The sequence below is a fragment of the Lepus europaeus genome, chromosome 10 (genome assembly GCF_033115175.1).
Source record: "Lepus europaeus isolate LE1 chromosome 10, mLepTim1.pri, whole genome shotgun sequence".
Taxonomy (NCBI): domain Eukaryota; kingdom Metazoa; phylum Chordata; class Mammalia; order Lagomorpha; family Leporidae; genus Lepus; species Lepus europaeus.
In genome coordinates, this window is record NC_084836.1 from 113,982,282 (window position 1) to 114,001,075 (window position 18,794).

The 18,794-nt window shown below is 57.9% G+C and overlaps 1 protein-coding gene across 1 annotated transcript in view; it reads right to left on the minus strand.

The window, feature by feature from the left end:
- Positions 1–18,794, minus strand: part of PREX1 (phosphatidylinositol-3,4,5-trisphosphate dependent Rac exchange factor 1) — a 162,961-nt gene that overhangs the window by 36,899 nt on the left and 107,268 nt on the right. Inside the window, exons 7-10 of the mRNA XM_062204324.1 lie at positions 18,139–18,272; positions 9,952–10,070; positions 8,055–8,204; positions 5,925–6,072 (exon numbers count right to left, since the gene is read on the minus strand). Of these exons, the coding sequence (XP_062060308.1) occupies positions 5,925–6,072; positions 8,055–8,204; positions 9,952–10,070; positions 18,139–18,272 (551 nt within the window). The remainder of the gene's footprint in view (positions 1–5,924; positions 6,073–8,054; positions 8,205–9,951; positions 10,071–18,138; positions 18,273–18,794) is intronic.

Below are 18,794 nucleotides of genomic sequence, written 5' to 3' on the forward strand. Positions count from 1 at the left end.
TGAAAGCCCTCGATGGGCATCCCCACAACTTGGGAAAATGCCCGAACTCAGCCAGCGAAGACGACGGGACCTTGTGTGATCTGTGCCACCTGGCTGCTGTCCTCTCTTGCACCTCTCACTTGGGCTTTAGCCATACCCACCCTCTTTCCCGTCTTTGAAAGTACCAGGCTCCTGCCTGCCGCAGGGCCTTTGCACTTCCTGGCAGTGCTGTCCCTGGCTCTTCATGTGACTGTTCCTTTTCATCCTTCAGGCCTCAGAGAAGCCTTCCCTGACCTCCTGCCCAAGGCAGCCCCTCGCGCCGACAGCACCCACGTCTGGTTAGTGGCTTCTCTGCACTGTCTGCTGTATTTACATGTTTATCAGCCATCCCCTCCTCCGAGCAGAAGGTAACCTCCCCCTGAACAGGGGCTTTTGTTGTACTCAGGGCTCCAGCAGCCAGCAGCTGAGCGCCCAAAGCACAATAGGGCTCATTCACCAGACAGATGAAGGAATGAGCAAACCATCCACAAGGAGGAATGCTCTGGAAGATGGGAAGCCTTCCCACCCCCAGTGTGACTGCCCAGGGGGCAGAGGCTCAGCCAGGTCCCCCAGGTCCTGGCTCTTGTGGGTACATCATGGGCTCGGCAGAGCTCTATCCACATCCAAGTCAGCAGGAGAAGGCAGAGCCAGGAGCCGGGCCAGGGCTGCTGCCTCAGTGAACGCAGGCGGCAGCCGGCCACTCTCTGCATCTCTAACCAGCTATCAATTACAGGGCCAGTGGGGGGAGTGCTATGTTTAGCTTTCTGCCTGGTGCGTGGATAGCAGAGTGCTGGGGCGGTTACAAGGCCCCCCTGGAAGCCAAGGGGGGTGGATAAAGGAACCTGTTTGTGCGACAGTGGTCCAGATGAGACAAGGCTGCTCTGGGTCCTGTCCCCTCCCACCCCTACCCCACCCCAGGGCCCATCCTCAATGTCCCCAGACCCAGGGGCACACAGAAAGTTGCCTGCAGCTGAAGGAAGCCAGCAAGGCTCTGCATAAGCTAGGGACGCCTCAGTCAGCTGCCCACCAGCTGTTGGACAGAGGGCCACCTCTGGCAGGAGCCCACAGCCCTGTGGCCAGGCTGGGGGGACAGGAAATGTGTCATAGCAGCTGTCGGGCCAAGGACAGTGACTCTGACTCATGTGTCTGGTCTTGCCACCTTCCTGGGGACGGAGAAGGGTTCCTAGCTTGCTGGGCCATGGGGCAGGCACGTGACCCTCTCTGCAAGGTCCATCTGGCAGGGGGTTCCCTTGGGGCTCTTCTGGATTCAGCAGGGACAATTCTATCATCAGAGAAGTCATTGGCTGGGATGCAGGGTGCAAAACCAGACAGAACTCATCTCCAAGGCAGGCAGTGCCAGGCCCAGACCAGAGCACGGCAGCCAGGCGGAGCCGTGCAGCCCCAGCCTGTGCCCGCTGCCTCTCAAGGGACGCGGCCACATGGAAGACAGGAGCACGGTACAACTTTTCAAGAAGGTGGAAATCCAATCTTTTCCTGTGAAATCCCCCACTGTTACAGGCTGACAGCTAATCCAACGTGGCATCCACGACGACGCCACGGAAGCCACAGAAAGCACACCTTCCGGCTGCGCCATTCGCCACCACAGGGTGCAGGGCCGGGGCTCAGCACGCACAGAGGCCCCCGGGGAGTAGTGAGGGATCTGCCTGTTGACAGGGGCTGGGGTGCCAGGGCCACGGGCTCAGGCTGCCAGGAGGGCTTGCAGCAGCACCGGGTGAGCGGGTCACACAGGGAGATGAGACCCCGGGTGGATGGGCAGTTTGAGGATCAGGTCGGGGCTGGCTGGGAGTTGGCTGAGCCGGCTGTCATGCCTGCTTCCTGTCTGCCTGCCTGGCAACCACCAATTTAGTCTACTTCCTGTCAAGGCCACGGCTGAGCTCTGGGGTCTTCTTAGGACCACGCACTGCCCAGCCTGAGAATCCCCTTCCCCTTGCCTGCCTCCTCCAGGGGCCATGACATTCACCCCTGTGACTCCGCGGCTCCAAGATGCTTCCTGGAGCTGTCCTCTGCAGGGTCGGATCGGGGGCTCCACATGAGCACCCAACATCCATGCGCACGGCGGCAGGGAGGGGGGGACAAGACAACAAAGCCCCCTTCCACCTGGCGCTGCTGCTCTGGCGGATGTAACTGAGTGACAGCTGACCCCTGCCAAGGGAACCAGAGAGCGCTCCCTGCCTGCCGCTTCCAGACACGGCTCCTCCCCACTGGTGGGTGAACTCAGACAGCTGCCGGGCCCTGTGCGCTCATCTCGCTGACCCCTGAGCCAGGGCCTTGCTGACCTGGGGGCCCCCTCTCTGCTCCCCCTCCACTCACAGCTCCTTCTGGCCTCTGTACCTGCCATTCCCCCAGCTGGGAAGGCTGTTCCGGACCCTGTTCTGGCTCCTGTGGGGAAGTATCATCGCCTGGAGGCCCCTTCCTGGACCTACCCTGGGGGACCCAGGGCCCTGTTTGCTTTTCTCCTTCCATCAACCCATCTCCCTGCAGTGTCCCTGTCCATCAACACTGTAGCCGTCACCATACACCTGTCTGTTCCCTGAGGATGGGGCCTCCATTTGTCCTGTCCCCTGCTGGCTCGGAGCAGGGGCTTGGGAAACACAGAAGGAAGGAAGGATCTATTTTCTCTCCTACTGGCCTGAGGCCACCAGAGGGCAAGTATCGTGTTCCTCCATGGTGCCCGGCACAGCAGCACACAGGTGCTACTGCTGGCTGTTTGTTCACTGGGGCGCCCTATTACTGTTCCCCTGAGTATGGGCAGAATGGGCTCCTCCATAGACCCACTTCCATGAGACCCAACGCTCAGCCTCACACGTTCCCATCCCTCTCGCAGGCTCCACACCAGGCCTCTCACAGGCAGATCTGGGGCAGCCTCCAGCGAGCCAGTGAGATCCTGTTCATCTCTCGCTAACTGGGCAGTCATTGAAACTCAGCGAGGTTAGGAACTTGCCCAGAGTCACGGAGCCAGAAAGTGCGGAAACCAAGCCTCGAGCCCTTGTGGCCCAAAGCCCACCTGGAGAGGTCGTGAAGGTGAATCAGATCCTTTGGTATTCAGAGTCCTGGCCGTAGCAGAGTCGGACATGGAGAAACCAACGCAATGCACTGAGCAGACAGAGGTACAGAAACGCAGCCCAGTGCAGGGAGAGACAGTGCGAGCTCCAGGGTCCCAGGTCCCAGGTTCAAATCCCAGCGCCTCCTCTGGGCAGTGTGACCTTGTACAGAGCTCCTCTATGGGCTCAGTCCTCTCACCCCTAAAATGAGAACAACGGCAGCGCCTGGCCTCGTGTGTGTGTGTGTGGAGAGGGGAGAATCCAAGGACCCGGCCTGAAGCCAGCGCACAGAGCACAGGATGGCTCTGTGGAAATGTCCCTGTGGCCGCCAGCCCCTCCCCTGCAGAGACCAGGGGACCAGACCCTGGAGCTGGGCAGCAGCAGGGAAGGGGCCCAGGAGAGCCAGGGCAGGCGCGGAATGCGGCCAGGTGGGGGCGTTGTACAGAAGGGTCTCCTACCGGGCCGCTGGCCCCCACACTCAAGAAACCAGCTGGGAGCCTGGCCCCGTTTCAAATGCACGGCGGGCGAGTGCAATCTCCCCTGATCCTTCCTAGGGAGACAGGAGACCCCCCGGAAGCCCTAATCGCAGGCAGGTTACAGCCCATCCGGCTGCACCGAGCAACTTGGCAGGAGGCTGCCAGGTTCTCGGATCCCGGGCGCCGGAAGCAGGCCACCCCACCATCGAGAACAAAGCCTCCCTCCTGCCTGGGATTAGGATCAGTGAGGGAGCCCAGCCAGGCTGGCCCTCCACACCTCTCCAGCCCACACACCCTCTCCTCAGACCCTCCCAAGCAGCTCACACCTGGGGTGGCTGACCCTGAAGCCAACAAGGCAGCCAGCACCACTGCCAGGAAACCTCCCCTGGCCACCCCCACGGCTGCTCCCCAGCTCCACCCTGGGGCTCCACTGTCCCAGCCAACATCAGACATTTCATCCTCGGCGTGCCCAAACCAGCCTGCTGCTCCCTCCTCTGGCACCTGCTACCCAATGCCTCTGCCTTTCTTCATCTGGCTTCTGGGAATGCCCCCCTACCTCAGCTCTCCTCCCACCTGCCGTTCCCACCTGGAACATTCTGGAAGGCAAGGCCTCACTGCCTCCATTTCCAGGCACGTTTCCTCACAGTGCCCACCAGTCTCGTGGCCCTAAGTCAGCTCAGGCCAGCACCTACGCTCATGACCCCAGCCCCGAGTCTTCTCTGTGAACTGAGAGTGCGCAGGTCAATGTGTCCACATGGGTATCAGACACTGCACACGTGGGCTCAGCCCAGCCTCACTCTGCCCCTCCACCATCGTCTTTCCCCTCTCAAGGCAGCAATCCAGCCTCCCGGTGGCTCAATCCTTAGCTCCCCTCGTTTCCAACCCCAGCAGCAAGTACTGTCACCTTCCGGGTGTCCAGAATACCACCGCCTCCCCCATCTCTACTGTGACCATCCCCGTCCAAGCAGAGCCCAGGTCCAAGTCCTAGTGCACCCTCTCCAGAGCACTGGGACAATCCAACGCTCTGCACCCCAGGCCTCTTCAAATGCCATGGGGAAGCAGCCATCAGCATAGTGGTTTTTACAGCCGCACCTCACCCTGGAGTACCTGGTCTGACTCCTGGTTCCAGTTCTGACTCCAACTTCCTGCCGACACAGAGCCTGGGAGGAAGCGCTGACGGCTCAAGTCACTGGGATCCTGCCACCCACAGGGAGACCTGGCTTAGGCCCCAGCTGAGGTACAGTAAACCAGCAGATGGGGGTGTTCTCTCTCTCTCCCCCAACCCCAATAAAAATTTTAAAGCAAAAGCTTTGGGGAAGTGTGTGGGGTTAAGAGTTAAGAAACTCCAGACACAGCCTCCATCTGCCACACAGCCAGCTCCCCAGTGGAAGCTTGCGCCCTGTGAGGCCGGGATTGGGGTACAGGGGGACTCTGTGTGCCTCCTCCCTGCTCCCCACCCCTTCCAGGGCCTCAAAGAAGCCTGAAATGCTGTAAGCACTGATTTCCTCTTTCCTCCCCCTTCCTCAGCCCCTGTCCCCAGGTAAGTGACCTTTGACACCAGGCAAGCCAAATTCAAAACACAGTCAGTCTGTCACAGCTGGGGTAGGGCCACCTTGAGCCTAGGTTATAGAAGGGGGACCAGGCTTCCCGATGAGGGAAAGCGAAGGCCCCAGCACCGAGGTGCTTATCCACTCCCCTCCCCCACTGCACTCAGGGCCAGAGGCCCCATCACACACTCCTGCCACCCCCAAACACCTCGACCAGTCCCCAGGACTGCAGTGCCCCCAAGGGCAGGCCCTTGCTCCCCCGGCTCTGCCCACCCCAATGTAACTAACCCCTCGCACTCAGCACCCCTGGCTTGAAACGGCCACCGGAGCATCTCTCCCGAGAACTACAGCAGCACTTTGCAAGCCATGGCGACCAACGCTTAGAGGTCTGTGAAACTAAAGCCATCGGTGTTGCCAGCATTGTTTTCGGAAGTGAGGGAGAAGCAACTGGTGTAGCACAGGACGGGACAGGATGGGACAGAATACACCAGAACAAAAACAGGTATCTTCAGAGTGCACCATGCACAGCAAGTGCCGGGAACCTCAGCTTAACCACCTGTGACACGAACACATGTGGCAGATCCCCCCGTGAAACCTGTACTTTGCAGCAGGCTACGGTCAAACACGCATCAAAGACCTGACACGGCAACCCCACCAGCCTCCCTGACCCCTGAGGCCCGGGCCACAGCTCTCCCAGGAGGGCACTCAGCGGGAGAGGCAGGGCCGGGGAGGGCCCGCTGCAGGAGTGGGCAGGTGTGGAGAATCAGCCCCTCTGGCCTGCAGCAGAGAGCCAGGGGCCCAGGGGCCCGGGGAGCACTCACTTGCCGAGGAAGCACTTGGGCACGGTGCTCAGCTTTCTCCGCCGGTCCTTGATCAGGCTCACCTTCCTGCTCATCATCAGGTGGTAGAGCTTCTCGCCCTTCTCCGCGATCATCACGTAGGCATCGCGCTCCATACCCAGCTTGAGGCCTGTGCAGGGGCACGGTCAGTACTGGCAGGAGCACCTGCCCGGCTGTCAGCCACGGCCCAGGCACATGCCACACACTCCTTAAACCACCTCACAGATGGGAAGGTGGAGACCCAATGAGGCCGAGGCCTGGAGTACCGGGGGCCATGCCGTCTACCCAGGAACCACGTCCTTAATCATTTTCCTAGCTGCCTCCAAATGGGAGGCAAGGTTTCCAAATCCAAAGGTCCTCAGGACACATGCCGGGGCCACCAGCCCAGCCCCGAGATGGAAGCCCAGGCTGTTCTTCCGGACAGCACACACAGGACTCTGACCCTAATCTCTGCCCATATTCTTCCACAGGGGCCGGCGAGGACAAAGCAGCACAGTAGGCACTCTGCCGGCACCAGTACGTGCCATCACAGGAGAGCTCACGGCTGTCCTCACTCTACAGATGCAGCACCTGAGGCCCCGAGAAGTTAGAGGCAGAAGTCTGGTTCCAGATCTGGGCTTCTGACCACAGCAGGCCCTGCCCCTATGGACCCACTTGGACAACCCACAATTCTGACAACCAGGCTCACCCCAGCTGCTCCCCACACCCAACCACGTATGCCCAGCACTACCACAGTCCTCCACTCTGACCACAGAGATACTGATCAGCCCCGCCGAGGCCAGGCCATCCCTCAGAACCCCACCCATCCTGGCCACATATCCAGGCCTGGTCAGTTTTAGGGGACACAACCCTGCCCAGCCAGGGGCCAAGTTCAGTGGCTGGCTTGCCTCATGGTACTTGAGTGAGTGTTGATAAAACACCTACTATCTGCAGCTATCACCTACAGATCCATCTGCTGGATGCCCTGGAAGTGCTGGGTCCCTGAGGATGCCGGAGAGTCACACTCGGGTAGAAGGAGGGGCACCTGGGGCACAGGTGTGTGGGACCTGCTGGGGGGACCAGGGCTGCCACCAGAGCCTGCCTCACCGCTCCTCCGGGAAGGGAAGACCCTGAGATGCAGACGTAGGTTTGGGGCAGAGGGTCGAGTGGAATCTCAGAGTCATGATGCAGATGTGGCCTGCGTGAGGCGCCCACGACACAGCCAAGGGGGGACTACAGAAGGCCCACAGGGTTCACACACAGGGAGCACAGGCCCAGGCTCTAGCCCTGTAAACCGGGAAGCTGGGGAGCGCTTAAGGCCCTGTGGCATTTCTGAGTGTGGTCAGATCCGAGGCCTCACGGAGCAGCGTCAGAGTCCTCCCCACAGCCTGCGGGCACTGTGGGACAGGCACCTATCGGAGGGCCTGGTTCTGGCCCCAGCTGCCCCACTTCCCATCCAGCTCCCTGCTAATGCACCTGGGAAGGCAGTGGAAGATGGTCCAAGTCCTTGGGTCCCTGCCACCCACATGAGGGACCCGCATAGAGTTCCTGCCTCTTGGCTTCAGCCTGGCTCAGCCCCAGCTATTACAGCCCTCTGGGGGAGTGAACCAGCAGATGGAAGATCTTTCCTTCTGTAACTCTTTCAAAATAAATAAAATAAATCTCTTTAAAAAAAAGAAAAGAAAAGAAAAGAAATGTGAGGAAGGGAGGAAGCCCTGGCCCTACACCCCGGGCCTCCATTTTCCCAGCCTGTGGTCCCTGGACAACTACTCAATGCCACGAGACAGTTCAGGGCCCACCCCCAGCCCACTCAGCTTCTGCCTCCTGTGCCCAAGGACTCAGGCAGCATGAAGAACCTCCCTCTAGACTCGGCGAATGTGAAAGGCAGCCACAGGCTGGGGGCTCGGGGTGTGCAGGGAAAGGGGGCCTCTTGTGCTCTAGCCCTCAAAGGTGAAGACCTGGGCGAGCCCCTTCCCCGGGCCTCGTTCCCTGGTCTGTCTGGCGGGCAGTCTCTGCAGCACTGCCACGTTCAAGCAGCTCTAATCGTTCTGGAAAGAGCCCTCTGGCCCTGCCCCAGGAGCAGCCCTCACTGCAGAGCGCGAGGCCGGGCAAGCCCCGAGAGCTGCCACTCACTCTCACGCTGCTCCCGCTCGCGGATGATGGCGTCCAGCCACTTCTGCTTCTCCTCTGCCGTCTTGGCCATGCAGACGAACCACTTGTTCTTGGCAGTGTTGTGGATCTTCCAGCCGTTGGTGACGGTGTAGCCATTGCTGTGGTAATCAGCTGGCAGGGGAGGGAGGCGAAGGCGGGTCAGACCCTCCACAAGCCCCCAGCACACTGGCAAACCCACGTGAGAATGCCCGTCCCACCCTGGCACACCGCGGCAGGGCCATCAACAGGATCAGGTTTGGTAGCTGAACACTCAATCCTGCAATGCTCATGCCCCATCCTGCTAATCCCCTGTGGGCGAGAGAGACCGGCAAAGACCCTTGGGACCCCTCCACTGCAGGAGGCTTAACTCACGGGAGACACCTGCCCAGGGCCTGCACCCCATCCCCCCCGGGGCTCTGGAGTGACTTAAAACCTCAGTGCAGCTGGACCACGCCAAGTCAAGCCCAGGGCCCTTCTGCACTGCTGGCTGGAATGGGAGCTGGAAATCTCTCTGCAAACACAATGGCATCATCTAGGGAAGCTGACAGTAGCCTGACTCCAAGAAGGGGCCATAAATTCCAGGAGCCCGCTGTGTGGGTGGGTTCTGTGACTCAAAATCAACCAAGAACCCCTGTCCCAAGGGCAGGCACTGGGTGCTGTAGTTAAGAACCCACTTGGGGTGCCTGCACCCCATGCAGAGAGCTGGGATCAATTCACTCCCAATTCCAGCTTCCTGTTAATGCACACCCTTGGATGACAACTCAAGTACTTGGGTCCCTACCACCCATGTGGGAGACCCAAATGGAGTTCCCAGCTCCTGGCTCCAGCTGAGCCCAGCCCTAGCCATTATGCCCATCTGGGGAACCAGCAGGTAGGGGAAATCGCTCTCTCTTTCTTTCTGCAAAAAGAAGCCTTCCCAGCTCAGGGACACAGCCACCACCAGGAGACCCAGGAAGGCTCATGGCATCCCTGTGCAGAAAGCGCATCAATGAGGCACCCAAAGAACGGATAAACCGCGGAATATGCAGGCGATGGAAACCACACAGCCAAGTGCTATGTGCAGCAACACGGACGAATGGCCCCAATGCAGGATGCTGCGTGAAAGCAGCAGAACGCAAGAGAACGTCGACTATCTCAGGACCATTTCAACACACAAACGTAAAAACCTGTATCTGCAACCACGCAGAGATTTAAAACCACGGAACCTGTACAACCGACCAACCGTTTACACAAGGTTCAAGGATGGACATTCTCATGAAAATGTTTAGCGACAAATGCTTAGAGGTAAAGGTGTTTTAAAAGCAAGGAAGCGGGCCGGCGCCGCAGCTCAACAGGCTAATCCTCCGCCTGCGGCACCGGCACACCGGGTTCTAGTCCCGCTCAGGGCGCTGGATTCTGTCCCAGTTGCTCTTCTTCCTGTTCAGCTCTCTGCCTTGGCCCGGGAGTACAGTGGAGGATGGCCCAGGTCCTTGGGCCCTGCACCCCATGGGAGACCAGGAGAAGCACCTGGCTCCTGGCTTCGGATCAGTGGGGTGCGCTGGCCGCAGTGGCCATTGGGGAGTGAATCAACGGACAAAGGAAGACCTTTCTCTCTGTCTGTCTCTCTCTCTCACTATCCACTCTGCCTGTCAAAAAAAAAAAAGCAAGGAAGCGATCATCACAAGATTCACCAGCAGTGGCCCCCTCAGGAGAGGAGGCGCTGGGATGGGGAGGGTGTGGGACGTGCTGTTTCGTGTCTTTGTCTGAACAATGGAGACCCAGGCAGTCGCTCCATGTGAACACGCCCCCGCTGCTGTATGCTGGGTGGCTTGTACTTCTCAGTAGAGGAAAAAACACCTTTATATGCAACAGGGAGAGCCCCAGGGTGCTGCCAGCCTACCTGTTCCATCCTCCACATTCTCCACCTCCATGACTTCCGTGTTGATGCGACCCCTGAAGATGTAGAGGGAGCCATTGATGGACTTGGTCCTCTTGGTGGACTTCTTGCTCCCAGTGACCCTGAAAGACAGTGGAAGTCAGCATGCCCTGTGCCTCGCCTCGCCAGGCACAAGGCGGGGAGCCCAGGGACAGAGGAGTGCGGTGCTAGGGTCAGGAGCGTGGGCAGTCGGTCATTTCTCCTCTGCCAGCCACAACTTCCTTGCCTGACAAATGAGTGAGCTGCCCTGCTGGCCCCACAAACCCATTCCCACTGACAGGAGACTCTGATCTGAGATGAAGAAGCAATGGAAACCCACTCTGCTGAGCTAGAAAACGGGAAGTGGCCCACCGAGCTCCTGACAGACAGGTACTCCCCGGAGTGGGCCAGCACAGGAGGACAGCGTGGAGTAGGTGGTCCAGTGTCCATCGCCCATCCGTCATCCACTCAGGCAAATGCTGTGGTTCACCCATGCAGCCCCTGTGTGCATGCAGGCGGGCTCCCCACCCCATTCATGCCTTGACCCCAACCCCCAATGCCAGGGTCTTAGGGCAGGGCCTTTTGAGACGACTGGTCACGGGGCCATGCCCTTCTGAATGGGGTCAGTGCCCTGATTTAAAGCGACCCCCAAGAGCTGCCTCGCCCCTTCTGCCATGGGAAGACACAGAGGTGCCACGGATGAAGCCGACGGCAGGTGCTGGAGGGCCAGTGCCCTGCCCTTGACTCCCCAGCCCCCTGAACCACAAGGAGTACATTTAGTTTTATTTTTTTATAAAGATCTATTTACTTATTTGAAAGTCAGTTAGAGAGATAGATAGAAATCTTCCATTCACTCACTCCCCAGATGGCCATAACGACCAGTCTGGGCCAGGAAGCCAGGATCCAGGAATGCCATCCAGGTGTCTCACATGGGTGGCAGGAGCCCAAACACTTAGGCCATCTTCTGCTGCTTTTTTCAGGCCATTAGCAGGGAGCTGGATCAGGAGCAGAGGAACCAGGACATAAACGGGGGCCTCTATGGGATGTCAGCATTGCAGAAGGCAATGCAGCACCATAATCCCAACCCCTTAACCCATCCAGTTTATGGAATTTTGTGATAGCAGCCTGAAGAGACTAATAGTCAGTCGTTCAACAGACACCCAAACAGCACGTCCTCTGGGGAAGACACCAAGTGAGAGACGGGAGTTACTCATCCACGCACTCAACCCACACGTGGAGAGCACCTGCTGTGTGCCAGGTGCCGTTCTCAGTCCTAGGGCTACAGTAGTGACCAATACTAAGTGTCTGAGGACACATCTGATACTGGGGGCGAGGGACAGCGACAGACACAAGTGAGAGGTGCCAGCTGCTGTCTGGTGACAACAGGCAGCAAGTGAACTCTCAGAACAGTGTGTAGGCCTCTGGACTCCAGCAGATGGGCTGTGCACTCCCCAGGAGCCAGCTGGGTTTGTCCCCACAGTTCCCTGCCTGCTGGGTACAGTTCCTGTAATCAGGCACATTACATGTTGCAGAAGCTGGGGACACAAGTTTCTCACTCTGAAGATGGAGTGGTAAGAAGATGGCCTGGCTTCCAGCATGTGGGTGAGATATGGGGTGGGGGGTGCGGAGGAAGAAACCACCTGAAGTTTGAAGAGAATCCCGGCGGCTGCTGGTGAGGACGGGGCCATAGGCGGGGTCTGGAGGTGGGCAGAAGCCAGGAGAACCAGCAAGGAGACGATGGCTTGCATGTACGCAGACACACACACACACACACACGTCTGTGCCTGCGTAGACCATGGGACGTGTTCTGAGAATGGTGCTGTCCGCTGACAGGCAAACCAGGGTGGCTACAATGTCAGCAGGCAAGAGCAGCTGACGGGACCACAGTCCTGTATGCAGCCCACTGCTCGCCAAAACGGTTCTGCAGTAAGTACCTGTTTATGCAAACTTTGTATTACAGCCTAAAAATCAGAAACAAGGAGACACTAGGCCCAGTGACGTACATGGCTCCATCAACCTCCACAGAGCGAATGCCTCTGTGTCAGTACCGCCAGTACCCCAAAGCCCACCCCTGCCTCCAGCTAGTCCCCACCCCCACAGGATGACCACTGACCCTGCAGAGTCGCTCTGTCCGCTTCTCAACTCCACAGAAACAGAATGCCCCCGTGTGTTCTTTGTGTCTGCTTCCGCACTCCCCTCCAGACCGAGAGCACATGGATTGTTGGTACAGCGACAGTGACAGACACTTGGCTGCTTTCCAGCTCGGTGCTACTCTGAGCGTTCCTCTGTGAGTCTTAGAAGAGCACATGGTGGGGAGGGGGGCGGGTGTTGCAACGCTAGCATCCTGTATCCCTGCTGATGTGCCTGGGAAAGCAGCGGAAGATGGCCAAGGTGCTTGAGCCCCTGCACCCATGTGGGAGATCTGGATGGGAGACCCGGGCTCTTGGCTTCAGCCTGGCCCAGCCCCGGCCATTGCAGCCATCTGGGGAGTGAACCGGTGGGTGAAAGAGCTCCCTCTCTTTCTCCCTCCCTCTTGATCACTCTGACTTTCAAATAAACACAAGGGAAGAACACGCATGACCTTTCTTTGCGCTGGACACCTCAAGGTTCGCCTGCGGAGTTTCAGGGCAAGCACACGGCTGCTCTGCCAACAGTGGCACCCGCCCTGCCGTGCCCAGCGGGGGCACTCTAGGTGCCCCCACCATCCCTAACTGCTGCGTTGGTTCCCCAGGTGGGTCTCTTACATGGCAGCATCTCACTGAATGTTCAATGCATATTTCCTTGTTGGGAAGCCAAACTCCCCTGAGCACGTGTTGGCCACCTGGCGTCTCCTTTGGTGAGATGACCGTCCCTGCCCATTTCTGGTTGGGCTGTCTGTGTTTTTCTTGATTGCTTAAAGCAGGCATTGGCATGTGTTTTCTGGAAAGATTTTGGGGTTTGCAGGCCACATGGTCACTATAATAACCACTCAACAACTCTGCCCTGAGGACATCACAGCAGCCACAGATGGTGCAGGAATGAATGGGCATGGCTGTGTTCCAATAAAACTTTATTTGCAAAACAGGCAGAGGTCACGTGGTCTGCGTATGGTTGCACAGACAGCAAAGATACCCCCCAGTGTGGCCTATCTCCTCCCTCTCTGCAGAGCACCCTGGGCTGAACCAATGTTCTTAATTCTAACGTCATCTAATGACACTACATTTCCTTTACAACCGCACTCTCTGTCCTATTTCAGAAATCTTTGCTGACTGTAGATCACGAAAATGATTCTCCCACACTGCCTTCCAGAGCTCTGTTGTTTCATCTGTCACATTTCGATCTATGATTCATCTGAAGTTGATTTATTTTTTTAAGATTTATTTACTTATCTGAAAGGTAAAGCAACAGAGAAAGAGGGAGGAACAGAGAGAGAGAGAGATGGTTGACTCCCAAATGGCCAGAACAGCTGAGCTAGGTCAGAGCCATGCCAGGAGCCATCTGGGACTCCCAGGTGGGTGGCAGGTGCCCAAGCACTCGGGCCATCACCCACTGCCTTCCAGGCACACTAGCAGGGAGCTGGATCAGAAGTGGAGCAGCTGGGACTCAGGCCCACAACAAAGTATGGGATTTGAGCATCCAGAGCTCCGGCTTAACCCGCTACACCACCACACTGGCCCCTCTGACACTGCTTTTATGTATGATATGAGGTAGGGGGTCAAGAATCATTCCCCCATCCCCGCTGAATATCAGATGGACCAAGGACCATTTCTTGAAATGCAAGAGACTGATGAGAGTGCCCGCTTCTGGACTCCTAACCGACTCCATCCCCTCGTCTGTCTCAGTGACTGAAGCTTCACAGGAAGCCTCTGACCTGGTAAGAAAGGTCTGCCAGCCTTGACCTCCTTCCAGCACCTCAGCCACTGCTGCCTCCGGGCATTTCCCTGTAAAATCTACAACTGGCTGATCATGCAGACACAACCCACATACAGCATGCATACATACAACACATCCCACACAAATATATCATACATGTCTGCACACCTACATAACCCCCCACCTACACTCATCACACATCACACCCACACAGACACAAACATACCATACACGTCTGCACACCTACACTACATACAGAACATACACCACAATAACCCCCCACCTACACTCATCACACATCACACCCACACAGACACAAACACACCATACACACATACACATGCACACACACACACCCCATACTGGGTCTGTTTCTCTGGAGAGCCCTGATTAACACAGCCATTTACTGGGACAAGCAAGGCCCACGGAGATGCAGACCCAGTGGGGCAGGAGCTAAGGACATGGAGGCACGCTTCACAGATGGCGCGACACCCCCGTGAAGACACATTTTGCCATTTCTCTGCTTCACACTCCACGTGCCAAGCACTGCTTTAACCACTTCACACGTGCGCTTTATGAGCCATACTCAAAACCCACCCAATGGAGAGAGAAGAGCCTCTATCCCCACGGGACAGACAGGGAAACAGAGGCGCAAAGCGCTGCCACACTCGCCCGTGTCACCAGGCAGCGAGCTCCACGGCCCTGCTCTCCAGGCCGGCCACTGAGAGGGGAGACCTCGCTCTCGGGCTTCAGCTCCCACGCTGCACACTGGGACGGGCTCTGAGCAGCGCTCCCCCTTCCGCTTCCCACATCCCAGGAGCCTCTGTTCCTGAAGCTGCCCCAGGCACTGTGCAAGGGAGGCCTCCCGTGACTCACGTCCCACGAAAGTGGTGCCCATGTGACCCGCCCTGAGACAAAACCGGCCACTTCCAGAGTCGCTGGTGAGTGCAGCAAGGCTGCAAGGGGAGGTCTATCCCCTCGAGTTCCATCCTTGGCTCCCACCGGCCACCTGCCAGGCCTTCCCGGGAGACAGACAGGCCTTGTGTCAGCTCACCCGCAGAGCTGAGGCATGGGGGGCCTTGAAGGAGCTCACATGGCCACAGGGAGAAACCACACCGTGGAGTCCACTGCCCATTCCCCCGCAGGGGATGCCGTTCCAGAGGCCACAGCACCTGATGCAGGGAAGCCAGGGACTGGGCCACCTCAGCCCCAGGTCGGGAGTGAGGACACCGTGTCTCCCAAAGCCTGGGGTTCTGGGACTGTGCCTGTGTCACATAGTCCAGGGCTGGGTGGGCACAGGCAGCAGCCTGAGCACTGCCAGAGGAGACCCCAAGAAGGACCCGAAGGAGAATAAGAAGGAAGCAGGGAGCCAGGGGAAGGGAGTATTCGTGGGGGATGGGAAGATCATCAGGAGCAGGCGAGAACGAAACAGCAAACGGGCAGAGACCCATGGAGCCGCCCCTGGAAGCCAAGGAAGCAGGGAGACGGAGGTCCCCGCAGAGGGGCCGGGACTGTGCTTCAGTGGCTGCTGTGTCCTGACCACCAAGCCCCTGGTAGCACAGAGAAAGCAGCCACCTGCATGTGCAGGTCAGTTCCCAGCTGCAGGACTGCTGGCCAAGCCTGCACATGGGACCCACGGGGCTCACGTGGCAACTTGCCCTGTTGTAAGACAAGGAAAGTCCGGCAGAGAGGGAAGTCACTGAGCGAACCAGGGGCTGCCCAGGGGGCCCATCATGAGGGGCCCAGCTGTGGAGCAAACACTACTGAGAGGAGGAGCTTGTCGCCCCCTTTCACGGAAGGGAACACTGAGGCCCACTGCACAGGGAGTGGTAAGAAGCCCACACACATGCAGGAACACACATGATTCGCCTCGCCACAGCCTGAGCAGGCCGAGAGACACAGACCAGGAATCCGAGACAGTGGGACGGCCAGGCCCACAAGGCCAGGTGGAAGCCAGGCTCAAGGAGGGCCCCGCCTGGCCTCTAGTCCTCAGTCCCAGCCTCTGCTGGATAAAGGAGTAAAGAAGCTTCCAGAATGTCACGGTGTCATTCCTCAGACAGAGCAATGGCAAAGAGGATGGCAAAAGGGCCACCTGAGCCAACGGAGAGCATCCTCCACCTGCCGACAGGACTGGCGGGAAGGAGGCTCTCCGTCCACCCATCTGTCCCATGCCTGTTCATCTGCAAATCCCCCCTCCTCCTAACTCCCCCACTGTCCAGCCACCCACTCCCCCAGCTACTCCACCATCCAGTTATCCCACTTTAAAAAAAGCTGTTTTATTTGGAAGGCAGAGTTATAGAGAAGGACTAAGGGAGAGAAAGGAGAGAGATTCTTCCATCTGCTGGTTCACTCCCCAGATGGCTGCAACAGCCAGGGCTGGGCCAGGCCCAAGCCAGCAGCCGGGAGCTTCATCTGGGTCTCCCACATAAGTGCAGGGGTCTAAGCACTTGGGCTGTCTTCCGCTGCTTTCCCAGGTGCATTAGCAGCGAGCTGGATCAGAAGTGGAGCAGCCGGGAATAGAACTGGCACCTATATGGGGTGCCAGCACTACAGGTTTTACCTGCTATGCCACAGCACCAGCCCCTACCCCACTTTCCACACTAGAGAACAACCATCTTGGCAACCATCAACCAATCATGCCCATTCAACTGCCGCCCATCCACTAATCTCCAAACCTCAGCCTTGACCACCCCCAATTATATACCCTCCAACCACCCACCCAGCTACCCATGCACTCAGCAAACCGTACAATAAGGCCCAGCCCAGCGTGCACCTCTCCGCACCACTGCCAGTCTCCGAATCATTTCTCTATTACCCGCATGTACATACATTCCCCCAGCTCTCCAGCTCCCCGTCCTGTACTCAGCATGGTTGGAAACCTCCAGATGCGATCCACTCACTCACCCCTCACTCCCCCCCTCACCTACTCGCACCCATACTTCCACATCCTTTCCCTCCCTGCCTCTATCATCTACTCATCTCCCAAATGACCCCCAACCCTCCTCCACCCCACCGCTGCCCTTTGCCTTCATCCCACCCACTCTCACTTCCCCCTGTAAACACACAGCATCCATCTACCTGCTCGTCCACCCACACCCCAACTCCAGACGCTATAGGCAAGACGCTCTGGAGAAGGGTGACGTGACGACGACAGAGAACCCCTCCCCCACCTCCAAAGCCTAAGGGTGAGAGACTCCCCTCCAAGCCCTTACCTGGCACCTGCCACAGGTGCCACCAAGCCCACCAGAGTTCTGCGATCACCTACACCTGCACTGTCCAACATGGCGCTCACGGGCCACAAGTGGCTCTTGAGCACATAAAACAGGGCTGGGGTTGGGGGGAGCGTGTGACACCAGCATCCCTTGCCAGTGCCAGTGCAAGTCCCGGCTGCTCCGCTTCCCATGCAGCTCCCTGCTAATGCGCCTGGGAGAGCAGTGGAGGAAGGACCGGGTACCTGAGCCCCTGCCACCCACGTGCCAGACATGAATGAATTCTAGGCTCTTGGCTTCAGCCTGGCCCAGTCTTGGCTGTTGTGGCCATTTGGGGAGTGAGCCAGTGGATGGGTGGGGATCTCTTTATCTCTGTCTCTCCGCCCTCCCCTTTCAAAAAAATATTTTTTTAAATATGCCTGGGAGATGGTGTTGTGGTATAGTGTGAAACACCACCACCTGCAAGCCAGCATCCCATGTGGGCACTGGTTTGTATCCCAACTGCTCCCCTTCCAATTCAGCTCCCTCTAATGGCCTGGGAAAAGCAGCGAAAGATGGCCCAAGTGTTTGGGCCCCTGGCACCCACATGGGAGACCTGGATGAAGCTCCTAGCTCCTGACTTTGGCCTGGCCCAGCCCTGGCCATTGTAGCCATCTGGGAAGTGAACCAGTAGATGGAAGCTTTCTCTCCCTCTCTCTCTCTCTCTTTCAAATAAATAAATAAATCTTTTAAAAACAATGTAGTTGCAACAAATTGAGATGTTATGAGGGTAACATAAACACCAGAGTTTTGAAGACTTTATGTACAGAAAAATATAAAGAATACAAAATATGTTGATATTTATATAACAGGTTATTACCATATATATGTATATATACATAAAGTGAAAAAATCATAGTATTTGAGGACATATTAGGTTAAATAAAAATACTATTTCACCTACAAGGCTGCTGTTTTACCGTGGCTACCGGAACACAAACCACGCGACTGGCGATGTGGTTCTGCTGACATCAGTGACCGAGAATCCTGACTCACAGAAGGGGACAGTGGCACAGTGGGAGGTGAGGAGCCCAAGGCCTCACCTGGCGGAAGCCTCGCCCCAGGGCCTCACCTGGATTTCCGCTTGCAGTAGACCAGGAGGTTGTCGAAGAGGAAGAAGGCCCGCTCCTGGATGTTGCCCGCGGAGATTTTCAGCAGCGTGCCTTGCAGGAGGAGCTGGGTGCAGATGTCCGTGAGGTTGGAGCCCTGGAGGCGCAGTGAGGGTGCAGAGAATGAGCCAGTGGCAGCTGATCTTGATCCCACGGGCACCGGGAGCACCCCCATCATGCCAGAGACAGCAGTCGCCATGCCACGCCCCCCCCCCCACCGCCCGAAATGCAGTTTGATTCGTGGCTTCCGTCTGCTGGGCGTGCAGTACAATGCATGTCGACATGAGCGTGTGTCCCTCCCACAGGTGACTCGCCGGCGCACGTGGCTCAGAGCACAGCCTGTTCGGCATCGGGACCACAGGTCACAGGTGTGGTGTGCCCGCCATCGGGGCCACAGCCATCGGGCTAAGGCGTGGGTACAGCCGGCCAGCGCTGCTGAGCTCTTCTGGCCCTCCATGCGGAGGGAGGAGCAGCTGAGACCCCAGGGGTGCAGGAGGTCTCTGAGCTCCCATGGGGAGAGGCGCCAGGGCGGAATGAGCAGGACCTCGAAGGGCAGATAGAACAGGCTGAGGACGGGGACAAGGAGGGTCCCAGGCAGGAGCAGTCTTCAGAGCCAGGA